The following is a 13,503-nucleotide window of genomic DNA, read 5'->3' as shown; positions in this document are numbered from 1 at the left end:
GACTGACACACCTGGCTCTATCAACTGGTCATTGTAGTATATATATACTTTATTCAGTCCAATACGCTTTCTTCTGGGCGTTACACACAGCCATTTTCTGCACAAACCTAATATCCCCCTATATTATTTTCGAGGTTGGGGTATAAAACACATTGGCACAGTGTATTAAAATGGAATAGCTGAATATGTTACTAGTTTTTTTAATAGTTATTGAAAAAGTTCAACTAAAAACCAACTACAAAAACTTTCCCTCCTAAAATAAAATAGTATAGGTGCGATTTCATTTTAAAATATATTTTGTGTTCGTTTAGAAATTCAGTTTAAGGCATAAGACATTATATTATGTGGCGGTGTGTTGTGTTCATTGTGGCCGATTGTAGCGATCCTCCGACTGCGACTACCTTAAGCCCTCACATTGCACGTGCGGCAGTCGCCGTTGATGATGACATTTCCGGGGTTCAGTGGCGTGGCTACACACACACAAATAAATATCATAATTAAATTTAAATACACTTTTATGTATTTTTGTCTCAACTCACCGTTAGCCAGAGCCGCCATCAGGCCCAGGACAAAGGCAAGCGAAAGGAATTTCATTGTGGATTAGTGAAGATTTGGTGCACGGCAGGCAGACAACTGATGCCGAATTCCAGGTAAAGCTAAGCTTTTATACCCCCAGAGCCCCCAGAGCTGGGGCTGGAGCCTGGACGCAATCAGAGGCTTATCAGTGGCTGGCTTGGGAAAAGGCAGCGCATCCACTGGGAATTTCCGAGAACCACATCACCCCGATGCGGACAACCCAGACAAATTCCCCAAGTGCAGTGCAACGTCTCAATGAAATTGAGCGTAAACAAGTACTCGTACGGCCAGAGGCTAGATTCGATTCACGTGCTGAGCTGAACCGAGATCGCAAACCTGATTTGTTTTCCCAGTAAAACGACTTGTTCTACAATCTAAATACCAACTTTAGCAGGTTCAATTCTGATGAATTAATAAACGCTTAAATTGAGTGTAAATCTAAACAAGCAATATGCATGTTTAAAAGTGTAATTTTTAGAATTTCTCTGTGTTAAGGGCTAAAAATAAAGAGACAGAGAGAGAGCTGTAACGGACGGTGTGGCATGGAAATAAATAGCGAATAAACGGAATGCAGGAATTTGTTTTACAAATTCCAAAGGTATATTGAAAATGCGACTAAATCAATAACCTGAAATGTTCTAGGGGGCAAAACAAGCAATATTCAAACCTGAGAGTATAATTTAAATAGTTTCGCCGAATATACATAGAGAGAGAGAGAGAGAGAGAAGTGCAACAGACAGTGTGGCATGGAAATGGAATGGAATATGGTTTAAGGTGGCAAGAGGATGGACGGAAGAGGAAGATATTGCACTAGTTAGATACATACCTATGTACATTTATTTATGTATTGAAAATGAGTACCAGGACCACTATAGTGTCCCAATGTCAGGACTGGTTGTGCATATATGTAGACGGGAAAATTGGTTCTCTGTTTACAATTACAGACAATCGTATCTTTTTTTTGGGTCAAGTCTTGCTAGATGTTATGCAAATCAAATTATTTATAACAGAGAGTTTTTCCGATAAAGAGGGGTATTTTGTTCATCTTGTTACAGAAAAATCTGAAATGCAACAGATTCAAACCAATAAACACTATACGAGTAAAGCAATCGTACTTTAGATGTTCTTTAGTCGTATACCGCCTGTTTAAGCCCCATTAAACTAGTGTAGTAGTGACCCATTAGTCCTAGATATTAATCAAGAATGTCTTTATACAACTAATGGAGGTGGAGATACTCCTTCGTGGACAACATCATAATACCCTCTGCAAGGGTATTTAAGTGTCTCCCTGGGATATGGATGCGGAATGCAGAGTGAGGAAATAACTTGGAACGACAAATGTGTATTGATTCATTTAAGGTTTTATATTTGTTTTTTAGAGAAAGTGGTAGCATAAATATGGTGTATTAAGTTTGAGGTATGTTTATTTTTTTTTTTATCTATGTATGGCCTTCGGTCGATATTCGGGCAAGGGTGGCAGGCCCCTACTTTCCTCCATGGACATTGCAGTACTTGCAGTCGCCGTTGATGACCACATTGCCGGGATCGGGCGACAGGGGAACAGCTGGAATATCGTAAATTATAGTAGATATTGAAGGCTTATCAGGCGCTTAACTCACCATTGGCCAGGGCGAGCAGACCGAGCACAAAGACGGTGACAACTGAGAAGAACTTCATGTTGATGCTGGTTTTGGTTTGGTTTCTGTTCCTGGATCTGATCTGGACTTGTTCTGGTTCTGGGCGAGTGCCTCAACTGATGCTCTGGGCCAGTCGGCAGCGATCTTATATAGTCAGCTTAGCGTCGGACCGACTCGACTCGGTTCAGGTGCAGTGGGCTTTCAGATAACCCCAGACCCAGGCGGTCTTGGGAAAACACCGATCGTCGCTCAGGCCGATAATATTATTATTTTGTTGCGTATTTGATTCTGGATTTTCCAGCGCACAGCCTATAGGGACGAATATAAATATTGCAAGCGAAGTCTTCATCGAAGCCCCAATGGGGAATCTAGTGCGATTTCTTATCAAAAAGAGCCCCCATACCCATCTTACAGAATCTCTGCTGCTGTTGGATTGATGGACTTGGCTTTAGGGTAAGTATTGGGATTTCAAACACATACCTACTTGATTTGGGATTGCGATTTCGTAATCTCTATGAGCAAAAGTCATTAACAGTTCAGCTTTGTCTATAAAATATCTACATATGTACGTTTTCCAGTTCTAGTAAATATATTTACATTCGCAAGCATTTACTTCGTCTTATATACATACGTTTATTGGATGCATTTATTATAGAAAGATTACGGATCGCTCTGTCGATCGGGACGGGTATAAAAGAAACGTGTCTGGCAGGGCGGACAGTGCTCTAGCCAACTGCACACGCGCATTATGAAGTATTTAACGCTCTTGGCCGTTTTGCTCTTGGCCACGTTGGCCTTTGTCCAAGGTCAGTTTCCGTTCGCTGGCCACTAGACGCATCTAATATCTTTCACTCTGCAGCTGGCAAAGTGACCATCAATGGCGAGTGCAAAGACTGTAACGATGGCCGTACGACAAGCACCACCCATAAGACACCACCCCGAGGACAAGGACGCCAGACAACGGCCAAGCCCAAGCCAAAGACCGCTCCGGGGCGCCGCCACCAAGCATCAGATGAAGATGACGACGATTCGGCTGGTGACTGGACATTGCACCAGTCGGCTGGCGGATCCCAGCACATAGGAAGACGCCACAGACGCCAGTGGGAGCCTCGTGGCCAGTACATCAATCTGGGTGGAGCCGGAGGCGGAAGCGGCCGAGTGACTACCATTGATTCTCGGGGCTATCCGGGAACCGTTGTGCGCAACGACGACTGCGTCGGTTGCAACATTCGCGGTTGAGACGGTGCCCGGCCTAAAAGTTGATCTAAATAAATTAATCAAAGCTCGATAGCTGTGAGCTTCGTGGAAAACCTATTTCAAAGAATTACCTGTAAATTGAACTGGCTTGGGGGCATTTTCCAGGTATGGACTCGAAGCTGCTGAGAATGTTTAAAAGCGATCTGCTATGCCGTGTTCCGACTACATTTCGCCTGCACACAGATCGAGAATGATGCATCTAAGCCTCGCCTTTGCTATTGGCGCTGTTCTGGTCTGCCTGGCCTCAGGTAAGCCGACGAGCGGTGGTCCCTTCCTAGCCCCCTGACATCCCTCTGTCTCTAATCCCAGCTGGAACCGTGGTCATCAACGGAAGCTGCAAGGATTGCAGTCCCCCCGTCGCCGAGACTGTGGTAGTCGGAGGCCAGGCCTACGAATCGGGCAAGCCAGGACAGGGCACCGCCTACATCAGCTCTCCTGATGCCAATCCAGGTGCTGTTGGATCCACAGCAGAAGGTACTCCCAGTGGCTGGGACTATAAGGACTTCGATGTCCGCAACGAGTTTTGAGTTTGGCCTATAAATGAACGGCCCAAGGCCCCATCTAATGTACTCGTAACCGTGTGACATTAATAAAGGAGCATTCCGTAAGAGGAAAATATAGAACACCAATGAAACGATATTAAAAATTAGATTGGATTTGACAAATTGGATCGAAATTATTTGATAGATGGAAAAGATAAGCTCCACATGAGCTCCAAATGAGTGCCCTCGTTAGGACTCAGCTTTCGATTAGTACTATATCGTATATATTACGCTTCAATCGGAGAAATCACTCTCTTCAATCTCCTGCGATGGCACATGGGATGAAAATGGTAATGCTATGAACGGCAGGGTATCTAAAATTGGGGGAAGGAACGGATCCAGTGGTTGTCTATAATTTCTGAGATATTATTTATATTCTACACTGAGAGAAAAATGGCATAGTACAAGGAAGTTACCCATTTTTATACCCGATACTCAAAATGAGTATTGGGGTATATTAGATTTGTGGTGAAAATGGATGTGTGTAACGTCCAGAAGGAATCGTTTCCGACCCCATAAAGTATATATATTCTTGATCAGCATCAATAGCCGAGTCGATTGAGCTATGTCTGTCTGTCCGTCTGTCCGTCCGTCCGTCCGTCCGTCTGTCCGTCTGTCCGTCCCCTTCAGCGCCTAATGCTCAAAGACTATAAGAGCTAGAGCAACAATGTTTTGGATCCAGACTTCTGTGATATGTCACTGCTACAAAAATATTTCAAAACTTTGCCCCGCCCACTTCCGCCCACACAAAAGACGAAAATCTGTGGCATCCACATTTTTAAAGATACGATAAAACCAAAAACGCAGAAACGTAGAGAATGACCATATCTTTTAGATTGCAGAATCTGAATTGGATCGTATTATTATTATAGCCAGCATCAAGAAAACAATTTCATTTTTTCCCGCCCTGTCTCTCTCTAACACACAGGTAGCATAGGCGGCTTTGCTTAGAGTAAAACATTAGCGCCTAGATCTCAGAGACAATAAAAGCTAGAGCAACCAAATTTGGTATTCACACTCCTAATATATCGGACCGAGACGAGTTTGTTTCAAAATTTCGCCACACCCCCTTCCGCCCCCGCAAAGGATGCAAATCTGGGGATATTCACAAATCTCAGAGACTATTAAAGCTAGAGTAACCAAATTTGGTATCCGCACTTCTGTTAGATCTCACTATAAAACCTTTATCTCAAAATTTCGCCCCACCCCCTTCCGCCCACACAAAGGACGAAAATCTGTTGCATCCACAATATTGCACATTCGAGAAAACTAAAAACGCAGAATCATAGAGAATGACCATATCTATCCGGTTGCTGAATTTGGATCAGATCAGGTCATTTTTATAGCCAAAGGAACAAATCAATTTGCAGTGGCTACGCAGCGCCCGACGTCACGCTCAGACTGATTTTCTGTCTCTCTCGCACACACTCTTTGTCGTGTCGTTTAATATTAGCGCCATTTGCCGGAGGAGAGCCATACTGACTTAGTATCGGGTATAACTGTAGAGTTGCGGTGTCCGCAGCAACTCACAACGTTCCCCCTCGTTAGATTTAATATTCAGGTTTGAAATGCAAACATACTGAAATTAAATAGAATACTCTTTTATAAATGTATTAAAAAGTCCTTTTGATACTTTCCACATTTCATCAAAACATAAAAAACTTTTTGAAAATAATCATCTTATATGTATGTATATTAAATATATTTTAAGCAATTAAGTGAAAACACTTAAATTTTAATATTTCCTTAAATATTTAAAACTTAGTGAAAACTTCAGGGCTTTTCTATGCAATTAGTGCTACAAAATATACATATGTATACTCATAGGGAACTCATGTGTTTGTGGGTGTGGTTTCTTTCTTATCATTTCGGAGCTGATTCCACAGTCGAACTCTTGAGAATTGAAACCTCAGCGTCATTTAGCTCGGTTTTTTTTCGGTATTCTTTAAAAGCAAATACCAAAGTCTATTAATTTCATCACATTCCCAAGTATAGTACTTTCCGAAAGTTTTAAAGAACAGCTTAAAAGCTTCATAACAGCCCCATTACTGGATAGGTTATCAAGTCACATGGGGGATTTATTTTTTTTACTGTCTCGGTTGGGAAAATCCACAGATTTCAATAAATTCTAGGTTTTTTTTTCTGTTCTTGCGTTACTCAGCCATGCAAATATGATTGAGCTATATAAAAAGTTCAGTCAGGGGCAAGTCTCCGTCAGTCTGTCATCTTATTTCTCGTTGCAATGAAGTTTATGCCGTTGTTGGTCGTCTCGCTGCTGGCGCTCCTCTCCCTCCTGGTCAGTGGGGGCGATGCACGTAAGTAGTGCTAGTGACTGGCTTTTATTTGAAGAGTCCTCTGATAATCGTTTGATCCACTGCAGGCAGTATTTTGAAAATACCCAAAATTACCGTCAGGAATGGCGATATCATTGTCCACGGCAACTGCAATGGCTGTACGTTCCGTGCCACCAAAAACACGGCACAGTTATCATTAAAACTGAGGAGCAAAACCACCTACAGGGGTTAGGATAGATATACATCCATATAAGAGTGTACTTTACGAACGATCTTGCCATATTGTTGATGGTGTTAATCTAGTAATGAAGCTTTTCTGATTCCTCAGCACTCTGTGCGTAAGCCTTGTGATAAGTTAATAAATGTACCTACATATTTATGTTAATCTATTTTTGAAATGGCTTTCAAGTTCAGTATCTCTTAATCAGCCGAAAGCTATTATCTCTATTGCCCTTGCAGTTATCTTCTTCTTTTACGTCCAACTCCTCGGTCAACGGTTGCGCTTGTCGTCTGTGTATCCCGTTGCTGTACTCGTCTAAGCGAGAGAGAGAGAGAGAGAGAGACTTGCTCAGAGATGATCGAAATTGACGAGAAAATGAGAGCGCGCGGGAGCGTCTTCCTATGCGATGGTGAGTAAGGGCTGTGGGTAAGAAGAGGGTGATATATCAGTGAGAGTATCAGAGTGAGTACAAAGAGAGCTTGATTTTAGCCAAAAAGAAAGGCCCGCCCCCTAGCTCTCAATCGGTGCTGGTTCACCTGAGCGTGTCTTCACTGTTCAATATTAATAATATTTTATTGGACATGCCAAAATGCTCTCGTAAATTTGTCATAAAACTCAAGCTTGGCTCGTAAATCATTCCGGGCTAGAGCCCAGCTCATGCCTCATAGGTAGAACACATATTTCAGCAAAACGCATAAAAATTGACATCATATTTGGCTTTATCCAGGCCATGCCTCCCCCTCAGCCGGTAGCCAAACCCGTACACGTGTTTTTCATTCTCCTTTCGGTGGCGTTGGCTTCTCTGTCGAGCCACGTCTCTGTGTTCTTTGCCAACAATTTTATTACCAGGAAAAACCCAACGAAAGGCAAACCGCTGTGCTCCTGTAAATGACTCCCCAGGCACCTTTATATTGACTCGTAAAATTGCGACATTTAGTTGTGTGCCAGCGCACCCCCAAAAGCAACCCCCCATCGTCCCTTTTGTTCCCTGTTCCCTGGTAACTTCCTGTCGTTTGTTCTTGTCTTTGGTCAGAGCCAGATCCGGACCCAGTCCTCGAGCCGGGTCGAAGGACGAGTTTCTTAACGTTTTAAATTTGATTTTTATTCGCCCGACAGTTGTAGCCGGCAAACGATTTTTTTGTTTTTATGGATTGAAAGGCCGCCCCAGGCAGCCAGGCTACCCCGCCCCCGCCAGCGTGTCGCGCCATTGATTTCTTTGGCGGAAATTGGGTTTGGAAGAGAGGCCAACTCAGGTGGGGAGGGAGAAGAGACTCAGCAAATAAAGCAGCACAAAAAATTATCATTGCAGACACTTGATAGATTTGTCATCGGCTCTATCTTTTGTTCATTTCTTCATTATTTGCCTTTCGATTCAGTGGATTCGAGTGGAAACTTCTGGCAAAAATTTGATTAATTCCACTCTTGGTTGTGATGTCGAATGATTTATTGGATTTTTTAAGTACTCCATCGAGGGCGAGGCGATTTTTCATAATTAAATTCATTTCGTTTCATCTGCTGTACGTCACATTGCGCATTCGCACAGTTGCACAAAAAAAAGTTTTACCCTTGCCATCTTCCATCGGCATTTCAATCGCATTACACAGCCCTCCCCCCCCTGCACCCAGCGGCTTCCTACCAGGAATGAAAGTGGCTTGCAATTTGTTTCCGTTTTTTGCATTTCCGCTTTTCTGCTTTTCTGCTTTTCCGCTTTTTATTTTCATCTTGAACTCTTTTCAAGAGGACAGGACGAAACGTTACTGAGGAGCTTTCATGCCAAAGCAATGACTGCGAGATGAGAAATGAACGTATTCCCTTCTCTGTGCTGGAATTGTCATTGCAATTATGACCCCTCGGGGCTAAACTTCTCTTGCAACAGATGACTATGAACCGATTATACAATCAAACCCGAAATATCCGTTCCATCTTCCATCACACTCGCACAGCCGGCGGCCACATGTCCTCGTGGCCAGCACAACAGAGGGACTCACAGGAAAACAATTGGCAAGCCACACCCTCGGGCCACACACAACCCACAGTCCCAGCTCCAGCCCCACCTCCACCTCCACCTCCTCCCAGATCAACTGGTCATTCAATTTTCCTGCCGCCCCCTCTTCCGCCGACTGCATTATGCAGCTTACCTCGATTCTGATTTCATTTACGTAATTACCTGACCAGCTGCCTCTGTCTCTGCCTCTGTATCTGCATCAGGGCCATTCGATGCATCGTTCGATTCTGCTGTGGTTGCTGCTACACTTGGAGAAAAGTCGCTCAAGTATGGATGGATGAGCTCGAACAAAAAATATTAATGGGGTATACCGTCACTCTATACTTCCAAAAATGACATGTGTAAAATTTTTTGGTTCTTATCTTAAAGGAAAGTTATTAGTAGACTATTTCTCCCAGTGTCTGCCTGTCTATGGGGCATCGACAGGTCCAGATGACGGTGGCCCCTGCTGCTGGCTGGGGAAACCGAGTTGATTAAATGCTGTAATTGATGGAATTGCGAATGGGTGGGATCCAAAGGTGTAAATGATCGGCTTGGTATGCCGCCTGGATAAACATGTCATTGTCGTTAGGCGATTGATGCCGGGTGACTGGGTGAGCTACAGGGTGATTTAGGATGGCTCTGGCCCTGGCCCTGCCCCCTCAGGGTCGTCGGCCAGCGTCAACGGGCGTCAATCAAAGGAGCACACGGAATGCGAACGTATTTATTTCATAAATATTTGCGCCAAGGGTCGAGGAACGACTCCATGAAAAGGTCTACCCACGGTAGGAGGGGCACAGGGACAGGGGCAGGGAGCAGTCCGACACAAAAAAAAAAGGTTGAAATAAAAAATGGTTTAAAAATTGAAAGGATTATGGGGTGAGCGGCAGCGAAGCGCGTTAATGTTGATGCCGCCGCGGGGCTGCACACGCAGTGAGAGGAACGGTTCTGGCCGAACTGGCAACGGCTCGGCTCGGGTCGGTTTTGGGGCTTGGGGAACCACAAAGGCTGGAAACTGGGCTGGATCTGCTGGTATGTTGCTGGTGTTGCTGTCAGTCAAATAAACTGGGGGGAAAAAATCAACGACGAATGGCTACACACGACACAACCAAAACGAGGCCCTGCCTCTGGGACTGGTGGATGGGATGGGGGGGGTCAGGGAGGGCCACGTTGTTGATGGTCAACAATATAATTTGAACAGGAATGAAAAATAAACGGGGCAAACGAGGATACGGAGCCAGCGCCAGAGCCAAGCCAGACCAGGACTGGAGACCCCTCCACGGAGTGTGGGAACACACACACATGCATAAAATGTGCAATTTTTGTATAAATCAAATCCAATATGTGAACAAAATGTTTTTTATTTGGGAATTTTCTGCACCAAAGTTTTGAAAGGACTTTAAGCTCAGTGGAAAGGACCACAGCCAGAAAGCGGAAATTTGTTGTACAAATAAATATAACACAATATGTAGTACAATGCATGGCATAAAGAAACTCATTCCTGGTCTCAATTGAAAGGATATGTACTGTAGTTACTCCAGAGAAAGGTCGGAATAAATAATAAATAACTTACGGGCTACCAAAGTAGAGTACAATACAAGTTTACGTACGAGACAATCAAACAGCGACGACATCCACTGTGCAAATTAAGCTGTTTCAATCCTGTCATTCCGCGAACCACTGTGCATCGCCAAAGCCTCTCGCTTGCATACGTATTACGTACACAGTTCGGTTGTTTTCTCCCTCTCACGCCCGCTCTCTTGCGAGTTTCACTCCACTCCTAATGCTGCTGCTGGCAGTTTGCTGGTCAACGGTAAATGCTATAACTGTGCTGTGGATTTGTCGCTACTGTTTGGGAGTGGAACAGCTGCCGCCTTTCGGCAGCTTCAGCTTCAGCATCGGCTTGACTCGGACTCAGACTTGGACTCGGACTCGCAAAACTCAATTTATTGTTGAGCGCCGCAAGCAGACGTTGCTTCTCCGTCTCCTTCTCCGTCGCTCACTCAACATTATCCATCTATCATATTTGCTATAGTTCTTCCTTCTGCCCTGCGGTTGTGTTTGCTCTGTCCCGTGCTGTTCCGTCCTGTTCTGTCCTGTCCTGTCTTGTCCTATCCCTGGAGCTGCAGGACTTTATGTCTATTCTCGCTTCTCGGCGTTGACTGCTGGAAATTGAAAATCATAATCGCATCAACTTTCTGCACACAGTCCAGGCACCAGCAGCAGCAGCACCGCCATCCGCACTCGAAACTTTCTCTTTGCTCTCCGTCGCTGGCAAAAAATAAAAAGGGAAAAACCAACCAACCCAGAATGTGGGCAACGGACAAACTCTGAATGCTAGAAAGATAATTTGTTGAGATTAGTTTTAGCTCTCAATGTGTGTGTGTGGCTGTGCGTGTATGTGTGGGTGTGTCTCGGTTAACCTCTACTCATTGCGGCTCCCTTTTGTCAGATAAATAGACTGAGAGAGATAGAGAGAGAAGACAGCGGAAAAGGGGAAGCTAGGAGAGACAGTTGCTTAAGGAGCAACTTTTATGCATATAAATTATGTGCAAGTTGATTATAAAACAATGCAAAACTGGCAAAAACTTTTCCCGCTCAAGTACCATTAACTTTGATAGTTTTTGGGGGGATCTCTGTGCGGGACACAGAACCTCTCAATCACGAGTCCGTGAATCCGTGAGTCCTGCGTTGTCTGTCACGCAGGCATCGCTGCCGTCAATCGGTTGCTGTCCCTGCTCCTTTCGACATTAAGTGGTGCCATCATCCCCTGCCCCTGCTGCTCTCTCACGCCATCAAAATTAGCCTCGCTCTGCTGGCCGTAAGCCCGTCATGATGTGGCAAGTTCCAGGTTCCTTGCTCCGGTCACATCCATTTGCGGTTTTTTTTTTGTGCCATGTAATTGTCGATCCCAAGCGTATGCCAGGCCATTAACGTGCTGCCTTCCGCCGTTAACTGATAAGTTAGCCAGTTTGGACAGCAGATGTGGCTATATTAATTGGGGCCTAGAATGAGCAGGACTTACTGCTGCCAATCTGCCAATTTGTAGTTGTCCAACACATGAGCTCAAATCTCTGTTGGAATCTCTCTCTCTCTCAGCCAGTGAGTTCCCTACTAACGAGAACAATCACATAATTATAAATATAAACGAAAATATCAGTACCAGTATCCCAGCTGTTATAATTTTACATGACATTTGCCATCCCTAACGTTATCAACATGTATATGTGCCAACAAAAGCAACAGCGATCAAACTCTTCAAAATGTTGAGAGCATAGTCGGGCAACATTTGGTGTGTTTCTACTCTTGTATATGGCTCTCTCTCTCTCTCTCTAGATTCTGAGTCGTGAATAGAACGTAGATCTACCAAATATTTGACAAGCTGTTAAACAAATATTAATATAAGACTAAATAACATTGCGTTCTTATTTCGGCCTCCGTCGAATGTAGCACATAGCTGAAGACCTTGGTATACACCACACGATGCAAAAGTCCCAACTTCTATTCAAATCTGCCCCTCAACAACAACAACAACAACATAACATGAATTTATGATTGAAATCTCTCTGTTCTGATATTTCTTGGTCTCAAACTCCACAAAGCGAACCAATTTCCTTCCAAAAGTAACCACACATATATGTACTTGCCATCTAACCGCATTTAGTACTGCACCCATAGGGTTAAATTTGTAGTCAGTGCGACAGCCGTGAAGCTGGGTTCAGTTTTGAACAAACTCATCATAATCATGGCATTAACATTAACATCATCATTAAAGTGGCCAAGGGGACCATAAAAATGAAAATGAAATCAACGTATTAACTGCGCAACGCACACAGATATACAGATACACAGATACAAAGATAGAGATACAAGCACAAGGATAAGCTGGCTCACGCCACACGGAAAAGGCAGCGAAATAAAATCAATTCAAATAAAAAGCATAAATACGACCACAGGAAATGAAAATGACGACAAGGACTGCGGCAGAGCAGCCCAAGGGCACGGTTAAGGGTGAGTGGCAGTGGGCAGGGGGAGGGGGAGTGAGAGTGGAAGAGGAAGAGGAAGTACGAGTGGCAGGGTGAGGGTGAGGGTGCGGCTCGAAGGGTGCGTGCGGCTCGAAGCGTTGGCGAAAGGGGCCTGGAAGCGTGGGCGGCAACATGTAAGCGCACATTTTACGGCACAAGCATTTTCGCTTAATAAAATGTTAAGTGGGGGAGAAAAAGCGACAGACAAAAAGCAGCTACAGTTGATGAAGGGCAAACGGGAAACAGAAAGTGGGGGCGGGTGGCAGAGTGGCAGGGTGGAGGAAAGTGGAAGTGGAAGTGGGGGGCCCGCCCAAAGGACGAAGAACAAGCGACAGACTGACGCAATGACTGACAGAACAACAGCAGCAGGAGGAGAAGCAGGAGCAGCAGGAGCAGCAGAGAGCCGGAGTCGAGTCTGACAGAGGCAGAGTCGTAAAATTATATTTACAACACAAACAAAGCTGTCGACAAGGGGGCGGAGAAGCAGAAGGACGATGAAGCCCAACACAATGATAAGCATGAAGCGGATGAGAGTCTCACACACACAAACAGACACGTACAGACCGACAGAGACAGCGGCAGAGGCAGAAGCAGAGGCAGAGGCAGAATAGCGCCAGCAAAAAGGGCGACGTTTGGTTCGCTTCCTCGCTTCGTTTGCTTTGGTTCGGCATGATGCCACGGCGAGAGGAGAGGGGGGGGAATGGGGATGCGAGATGAGACGAACAATTTCCCGCACTCAAAAAATAACAATGGCGCGTTGAAAATATCCGCTTCCGTTCCGAAAGCTACCGAAAGGAAAACAGCGCCAGAGCAGACAGAGCGACGGAGAGACAGTCGCACGGCAGCTGCGGCTTGGGTCCTGGCTCCCCCCCGTCACATTCCCCAAAATTTAATTCAATTTGAGCACAATGAAATCATATTTTGCAACAAGCGTGGCGGCGGCGGCTGAGCGGGGAAATGGATATGCG

At 44.8% G+C, this 13,503-nt stretch overlaps 5 protein-coding genes across 5 annotated transcripts; 3 read left to right on the top strand and 2 right to left on the bottom strand.

Annotated features, from left to right (window-relative positions):
- Positions 1-283: 283 nt before the first annotated feature.
- LOC6898654 (immune-induced peptide 3-like) lies at positions 284-683 on the bottom strand. Its single transcript, XM_002138623.3, has 2 exons — positions 540-683; positions 284-470 (listed from the first exon to the last, which is right to left on the bottom strand). The coding sequence occupies exons 1-2, from the start codon at positions 592-594 to the stop codon at positions 403-405; spliced, it is 123 nt and encodes a 40-aa protein (XP_002138659.1). The 5' UTR covers positions 595-683; the 3' UTR covers positions 284-402.
- Positions 684-1,973: 1,290 nt separating this feature from the next.
- BomS2 (Bomanin Short 2) lies at positions 1,974-2,352 on the bottom strand. The gene is made up of 2 exons (XM_001361267.3): positions 2,196-2,352; positions 1,974-2,140 (listed from the first exon to the last, which is right to left on the bottom strand). The coding sequence occupies exons 1-2, from the start codon at positions 2,251-2,253 to the stop codon at positions 2,061-2,063; spliced, it is 138 nt and encodes a 45-aa protein (XP_001361304.1). The 5' UTR covers positions 2,254-2,352; the 3' UTR covers positions 1,974-2,060.
- A 519-nt stretch (positions 2,353-2,871) lies between these two features.
- BomBc2 (Bomanin Bicipital 2) lies at positions 2,872-3,527 on the top strand. The gene is made up of 2 exons (XM_001361266.4): positions 2,872-3,019; positions 3,073-3,527. The coding sequence occupies exons 1-2, from the start codon at positions 2,962-2,964 to the stop codon at positions 3,450-3,452; spliced, it is 438 nt and encodes a 145-aa protein (XP_001361303.1). The 5' UTR covers positions 2,872-2,961; the 3' UTR covers positions 3,453-3,527.
- A 43-nt stretch (positions 3,528-3,570) lies between these two features.
- BomBc1 (Bomanin Bicipital 1) lies at positions 3,571-4,109 on the top strand. Its single transcript, XM_002138622.3, has 2 exons — positions 3,571-3,718; positions 3,780-4,109. Exons 1-2 carry the CDS (start codon positions 3,619-3,621, stop codon positions 3,995-3,997), a joined length of 318 nt encoding a protein of 105 aa, XP_002138658.3. The 5' UTR covers positions 3,571-3,618; the 3' UTR covers positions 3,998-4,109.
- A 2,102-nt stretch (positions 4,110-6,211) lies between these two features.
- On the top strand, positions 6,212-6,695 carry BomT1 (Bomanin Tailed 1). Its single transcript, XM_015184722.2, has 2 exons — positions 6,212-6,327; positions 6,393-6,695. Exons 1-2 carry the CDS (start codon positions 6,255-6,257, stop codon positions 6,536-6,538), a joined length of 219 nt encoding a protein of 72 aa, XP_015040208.2. The 5' UTR covers positions 6,212-6,254; the 3' UTR covers positions 6,539-6,695.
- The last annotated feature ends 6,808 nt before the right edge of the window (positions 6,696-13,503 follow it).

The sequence above is a fragment of the Drosophila pseudoobscura genome, chromosome 3 (genome assembly GCF_009870125.1).
Source record: "Drosophila pseudoobscura strain MV-25-SWS-2005 chromosome 3, UCI_Dpse_MV25, whole genome shotgun sequence".
Taxonomy (NCBI): domain Eukaryota; kingdom Metazoa; phylum Arthropoda; class Insecta; order Diptera; family Drosophilidae; genus Drosophila; species Drosophila pseudoobscura.
Note: the sequence above shows the minus strand (reverse complement) of the source record. Positions and strands in the feature narration are given on the sequence as shown.

Excerpts from the sequence above, each read along its gene's own strand:
- BomT1 (XM_015184722.2), top strand. The coding sequence starts at position 6,255 with ATGAAGTTTATGCCGTTGTTGGTCGTCTCGCTGCTGGCGCTCCTCTCC. Across the intron at positions 6,328-6,392 it reads GGTCAGTGGGGGCGATGCAC|GCAGTATTTTGAAAATACCC; the intron begins GTAAGTAGTGCT and ends GATCCACTGCAG.
- BomBc2 (XM_001361266.4), top strand. The coding sequence starts at position 2,962 with ATGAAGTATTTAACGCTCTTGGCCGTTTTGCTCTTGGCCACGTTGGCC. Across the intron at positions 3,020-3,072 it reads CACGTTGGCCTTTGTCCAAG|CTGGCAAAGTGACCATCAAT; the intron begins GTCAGTTTCCGT and ends TTCACTCTGCAG.
- LOC6898654 (XM_002138623.3), bottom strand. The coding sequence starts at position 594 with ATGAAATTCCTTTCGCTTGCCTTTGTCCTGGGCCTGATGGCGGCTCTG. Across the intron at positions 471-539 it reads GATGGCGGCTCTGGCTAACG|CCACGCCACTGAACCCCGGA; the intron begins GTGAGTTGAGAC and ends GTGTGTGTGTAG.
- BomBc1 (XM_002138622.3), top strand. The coding sequence starts at position 3,619 with ATGCCGTGTTCCGACTACATTTCGCCTGCACACAGATCGAGAATGATG. Across the intron at positions 3,719-3,779 it reads TCTGGTCTGCCTGGCCTCAG|CTGGAACCGTGGTCATCAAC; the intron begins GTAAGCCGACGA and ends CTCTAATCCCAG.
- BomS2 (XM_001361267.3), bottom strand. The coding sequence starts at position 2,253 with ATGAAGTTCTTCTCAGTTGTCACCGTCTTTGTGCTCGGTCTGCTCGCC. Across the intron at positions 2,141-2,195 it reads TCTGCTCGCCCTGGCCAATG|CTGTTCCCCTGTCGCCCGAT; the intron begins GTGAGTTAAGCG and ends ACGATATTCCAG.